At 45.9% G+C, this 5,948-nt stretch overlaps 1 protein-coding gene across 1 annotated transcript in view; it reads left to right on the top strand.

Annotated features, from left to right (window-relative positions):
* Positions 1-5,948, top strand: part of DRC7 (dynein regulatory complex subunit 7) — a gene marked incomplete at its 5' end in the record, with an annotated part of 13,185 nt that overhangs the window by 4,321 nt on the left and 2,916 nt on the right. Inside the window, 6 exons of the mRNA XM_010294142.1 lie at positions 8-71; positions 538-666; positions 1,566-1,694; positions 2,346-2,572; positions 3,462-3,677; positions 5,432-5,542. Coding sequence (XP_010292444.1) covers positions 8-71; positions 538-666; positions 1,566-1,694; positions 2,346-2,572; positions 3,462-3,677; positions 5,432-5,542 — 876 coding nt within the window. The remainder of the gene's footprint in view (positions 1-7; positions 72-537; positions 667-1,565; positions 1,695-2,345; positions 2,573-3,461; positions 3,678-5,431; positions 5,543-5,948) is intronic.

The following is a 5,948-nucleotide window of genomic DNA, read 5'->3' as shown; positions in this document are numbered from 1 at the left end:
GGAAAAGGAGGAAGACATGGGTTTTCACATGCCACCATCGTGGGTAGCCCCAATTCAGATATCTCCCAGAGGTAGGTATCCTTCCTTGGCCTTTTGCTTGCCCCCCAGCTAACCTTTTAGTGGATTTGGGACGTTTGTTTGTTTGTACCCTTCAGGATGGGTAAGGTACAGCAGCGAAGTGCAGTAGATGAAGGCAGCGATAGCTGTTGGTTTGAATGCCTACCCTGCAGACAACACACACACACTGTGTCTTCCTGCTAGCTGAATGATTTTGCCTGGAATGGACTTTCTGTTACCACTATGCACAAGAGACTGGCCCTGCATTATCAAATACGTGCTTTGGGAGAGAAAAGACTTATTATACTACTGTAATGTTAAAACACAACAGGCAGGGTCTGAACACCTTTACTGGCAGCTGAACGCAGTCAATAAATGTGTGGTTTCCCTTAGACCATGGTTTTCTCCCTCTTGAATTCTTTTTCCTGGGACTGAGTACAAGGGAGTCAATTTTTCTGACACCTCTCTTGCCCACTGCAGAGTTTGAGACCCGCTGTTCCCAGGGGAGGAAGGTGATCCTGTACAAGAAAGCAAAACTGGAGAAATGGGCACCGTACCTGAATGGAAATGGGCTGGTGAAACGCCTCACTGTCTACGCAGACTTAGACTGTAAGAGGGATGGGTGAACACACTCGATGTGCTGAGCAAACACAGCCTGGGCTGTGCTGATGGGAAGGGGGACCTGGGTCCCCTTTCTGCCAGAGTCTCTCTTGTGCTTCTCATCCTCTTTGCACATTCGGGGGGGACTTGTCTACCACACCTTCAAACGCTTCATCGTGTTCACTGTCTGTCAAGCCCCAGAACTTTCCAGGACTACTAGGGGTTCTTGCTAAAGTCTGAATCTGTTTTACGCCCCAACAGTGAGGCTGTTCAGTGTCGCAAGTCAGCTGCTTGGATTTTCAATCTTCAGAGAAATGGAAGGCTGGTTTGAACTGCCCCAGTAGTATCACTGTTCCCGTTGGTGTCGACAGGAGCCATAGAAAGGGGCAGCTATGGACTTGTGGATATTTCTACAGAAGCATCCTACTTCAACAGCTGGTCCAAGAAACCGTGCAGATTCCTAACTGGACATAGTGTCCTGTCCTCAGCCCTCTTGGATAGTGTAATGCCCCTGTTTCATTTCCCTTCACTCCTGAATACTATCATATTGATAGTATATACTATCATATATCAATACTTGATATACTATCAAGTATTTGGGATGGAATTTCTCTTGCCTAACTGTAGCCATCTGCCGTGCCACCTTCTCCCCCTGAGCTGATTACTTTAGTTCTTGTTGATGGAGAGGAATAGACCCTCTAAGGTGCAATTCATCTACTCAAACATAGATTAGGATTCATCTACAAAATTCCCGGGTGCACGGACAGGGCCAATTCCAGTGACTATATATCTGCTGTGGCTGTATCAGAAGCACAGGGTGCTTGTGCAGACACTGAGAACTCATCATATTCATCTTGCCACCTCCAACTGAGTGACTTAAGGTTGTGAAACGGTTTGTCTCCTACCAGGTACTGAAGCAGTGGAGGTGAGGGAGTGGTTCAAAAACCGAGAAGACATGTTGGATATGAGAGAAGTGAATAAACAAACACAGCTGACCACAGAGTACTTCAGCCCAGGACACCTCCTTGGTCTTAAAGGTATTCCAGCTCATCTGGGCAGCTACTGCAGCTGATGGGACTTCCTGTGAATCCCTTCTAGCAGTGACAAAAGCCCAAAGTTGGGGGGGCTGCAAATTGCCTAGGTAAATAATATGGTCTCCAGTGGAGAGTAGAGAATTGGGTTGTTGGCTTCCAGTCCTGGACAGTGCTCCCCCCCAGCATAACAGAAGAAAAATATGTGCCTATCACATATATAGAGTGATATAATTTAGTTTTACCAATAGAGAGGTGATTGATAGAAGTAGAAACTTTCTCCTTGGGATTATGTTCGGTCTCTTGGTGTTGTGCAGCTAGGGGCGAGAAAGTCCTGCATCAGATCTGTTGCTAAAGCAGCATGTCACCCCAAGAGGCTGCACCCATTCCTGGTTTGGAAAAAGCAGGGTCCAGGCCCCCCTCACTACTGCCTTACTGTGTAAGGAAGGCAGTGGCCCTGCAAAACTGTCCTGCTATCCTTAGGCCGTGGCATATTGGTACACAGCAACGAGGAGATAGCATCCCCCTTCTTACACTCTTACGTGCATTTGATTTATTGGCTGCCGAAGAAAATAAGACTTCCTCTGGATACACTTGTGCTCACCGTATTATGGTTGCTAACTCTGAAAACATATGCAATCTCTCTTATACCCTTAGCTCATACCTATACGTCGCTGGAACCAGAGACTGAACGTACAGTGGAGTTTTACAGTGAGGCACGAGTCGATGGCCTCCAGAAATGTGTTGAAAATGCTAACGAGATGACAGAGTACTTCACGGGGCGGGATGACTTCCTGCATGTCCGGCACATGGAGTTTGGCAAAAGAGGAAAGAAAATACACTTGGCTGGCACCAGAACTGACACTAACTCCCGGCCTATAGTGGTACGGCCAAGGCAGGAACAGAAAAATATCTGTCACTGATACTTATACTATGCAAAACATACTGCCTAGGGGCTTTAGGTTCCTTTTCAGCGGGCACAGCCGAGGCAAAACTCCAGATGAGACATCCAAGCCTTGTTCAGCTGCTATGTCTCACAGTTGCTTGCCTGACAGAGAGCTACAGTGTGACCAGTTGTCACGAACTGCACTGAGCAGTTAGAATGAAACTAGGAAACTAAGACTTGGAAAATGTGTGTCAGAGGAAAGAAAAAAAGCTTGACTATGATTTTGGAATTAAATTTTCACAAGAGTCAAAACTAGTAAAATGATTTCATGTTCTGACCCCAGACTAATAACATTTTACGTTCCTCATGAAGCATCCCATCACTCTGATTTGTTACAAGCAGGTAATCTACCTCTTCCTCTAGTCAGGTCTGAACTGGAGAACAGAAGAGGGAGGAAATCCGACATCTGGCAGTATGGCTCACACACTTCACCTGCCAAGACAGAGCCATGCAGTGGCCTGCCTTTGGACGAGCGCACAGCATGCTCCTTTTTCCTTCCCTGTGTTGGGGAATGTGGGAAAGCGTTGTGCTCCAAAATACCTTGATTCCTGCAGTTCCCCAAGGCAGGGATGCATCCTATGCTAACTTTGAGCTTGGAGAGCATACTCAGCTCCACAAACAGGAGAATTCTGTATTGCTTTAAGCAGCTTTGTGCTTTTTTTCTCCAGCACAGGAAGGAAGAGTAGGATATTGGGCCAAGAGATGCCATTGTAGCCCAGGCAGAAAAGCCCAATCTTTGTCTTGGGTTTTTACCCAACTCTGCAAATCTTACCAGTTTTCTGTGTTGTCTAACCTGCTTCCATCTTTTTCTTTTCACCTCTCATTAGCAAATCAAGGAGTGTTTTCACAGAAACATAGAAAAGCCTGCTGATGAAGATGTAGCAGAACGTATCTTTCTGATCACAGAGGATATGATCCATCTGACATATCACCTCAAGGATAAATACATTACTGCCTCAAAGAAGGATTTCTTCAAAGCAACAGAGAGGGATATGAAAGGAAATGAAATTGTCATGACCCCAGAAATGTGTATCACATACAAGGTACGGAGAAAAACTATTTATATATGACCTCAAGTTGAGCCAGGGGAGGTTTAGGCTGGATATTAGGAAGATTTCTTTACTAAAGTGGTCAAACATTGGAACTGGCTGCCCGGGGAGGTGGTGGAATCACCATCACTGGAAGTATCCAAAAAAACATGTGGACGTGGCACTTCAGGATATGGTTTAGTGGGCATGGTGGTGTTGGGTTGATGGTTGGACTTGATGATCTTAAAGATCTTTTTCAACCTTAATGATTCTGTGATTCTGTGATATCTTGACGTTTTTCTACATCACAAGATGCAAAAGGAAGGTAAAATGTCAGTGGAAGAACTACAAGCATGACATATTCCATGCTGCCCCTCTGCACCCCTTCCTCACAGACAGCCTCCAGGCTGACAATACAAAAGCCCCTGGAGGTGCACTACCATGCTGGAAGTGACTGGACGTGTAGGACATAGTGTGGCATGGAAGGCTTGCTCTAGCCATGCCTGAAGTCATCTTCCCAGACCTGGTCATCAGGCAGCATAGGCACAACCACTGGGATCTCACAAGATGATCAGGGTCAGGAGCTGTTGGGCTCAGTCCTATGGATTCATGGCAGGGAAGCTGAAATTTCCTCTGCTGTTCTTTCTTGAAGAAGAGACTACAGCAGAGAAGCAGAAGCTTGCATCCTGGGTTCTAGCTCAAATTCTGCCAAGGACTTCTTGGGTCACATAATTACTTAAATCTCCCAGAGTTTACCTTGCAGATGTAGAGCAAGATGCTGAGGCTTAATGCATTGCTGATAGATAGATAGCCTTAAATAAAAGATATTCCAAAAAAAGTGGAGTGCTGTCATTAAGCCAAATTCTCTCATTCGGGGAGGGAGGGGTGTCACTCCACTAACATCATTGATGTGAGTCTCTAATCATAGAATCATAATTTAGGTTGGAAAAGACCTCTAAGATCAAGTCCCACCTAACAGCACCATCCCTGGGCGGCCTGTTCCAGTGCTTGACAACCCTTTCGGTAAAGAAATTTTTCCTAATATCCAATCTAAACCTCCCCTAGCACAACTTGAGGCTGTTTCCTGTTGTCCTACTTATTGCTGGTTACTTGGGAAAAGAGACCAACCCCCACCTCGCGACAACCCCCTTTCAGGTAGTTGTAGAGAGCGATGAGGTCTCCCCTCAGCCTCCTCTTCTCCAGGCTAAACACCCCCAGTTCCCTCAGCTGCTCCTCATCAGACTTGTGCTCCAGACCCCTCACCAGCTTCATTGCCCTTCTCTGGACATGCTCCAGCACCTGGATGTCTGTCTTGTAGTGAGCAATCAGGAGCAGAAATCTGCCAGTAAATTCTGCAGTGATGCTGCATAATTACACGAAGGAAAAACAAAGAGAGATTACAAATACAGGATTTTTTTTTTTTAATGTTATGCAAGTGCTTTAGAAGTTTCTGTTTCCCATTGGGGAGAATACACAGAAGGCAATCGCTGGAGTGCCATCCTTTCATCTCTAACTCTGCAAAACTGATTCCAACCAAATAACAGCAGCATCAGCAAAGTGCAAGACGTGCCATCTGGCTCACATTACTGATGGATTCCAAATTGAAATGAAGTCTAATAAACTGTTGACCATGGGTTAGATGCTTCAGTGGTGGAAATCAGTGTCCCTATGTTGACTATAGCAGAATTGTCCCAGTTTCTGTTAGCAGAGTACCTGGTCCCATGCACCCAGAGCACGCTGCTGTCTTTCACTAGCTTATCTGCTTCCAGGCGGGGTTCCCTGAGAAAGACAAGAAGCTGCTCCATCTGTACCAATTGTTGCAGGAGCTAACAGAGGAAGAGAAGCAGCTGAAGCAACAAGTCCGTCAATCTGAAGCAGAGGTAACGGGGAGGTGTCCACACTGTGTCAAAATTGGTCAGGCACGGAAACGGTTTTCAGCTGACGGGTTGCCGAAGCACCCTCAGCATAAACTGTGATAAAAATAAAACTCTGGTGTCGCAAAGCTGGTCTCCATGCTGAATTATCAAGCTTGCCACCCAGCCGTTATTCAGTAAAGATGTAGCTTAAAGATGGGGAGTCACGCACTTTGCAGCTCCTGCTCTTACTCTTCATTCTCTGGGAGGAAGATGGTTTCAGAGAGCAAATGACAGCATATGAATTGGAGTATCTGGAGACATATCTGCCTCTTTCCTGGGAATGAGATGAAAAAGAAAGCATATTGTAGGTAATGTTTTATCTGGTTGCTAGGCATTTCCAGGAAGTCCTATCTGAAATATTGAAGTGACT

The sequence above is a fragment of the Phaethon lepturus genome, unplaced genomic scaffold, assembly GCF_000687285.1.
Source record: "Phaethon lepturus isolate BGI_N335 unplaced genomic scaffold, ASM68728v1 scaffold36219, whole genome shotgun sequence".
Taxonomy (NCBI): Eukaryota; Metazoa; Chordata; class Aves; order Phaethontiformes; family Phaethontidae; genus Phaethon; species Phaethon lepturus.
This window is presented reverse-complemented; position numbering and strand designations above follow the sequence as displayed.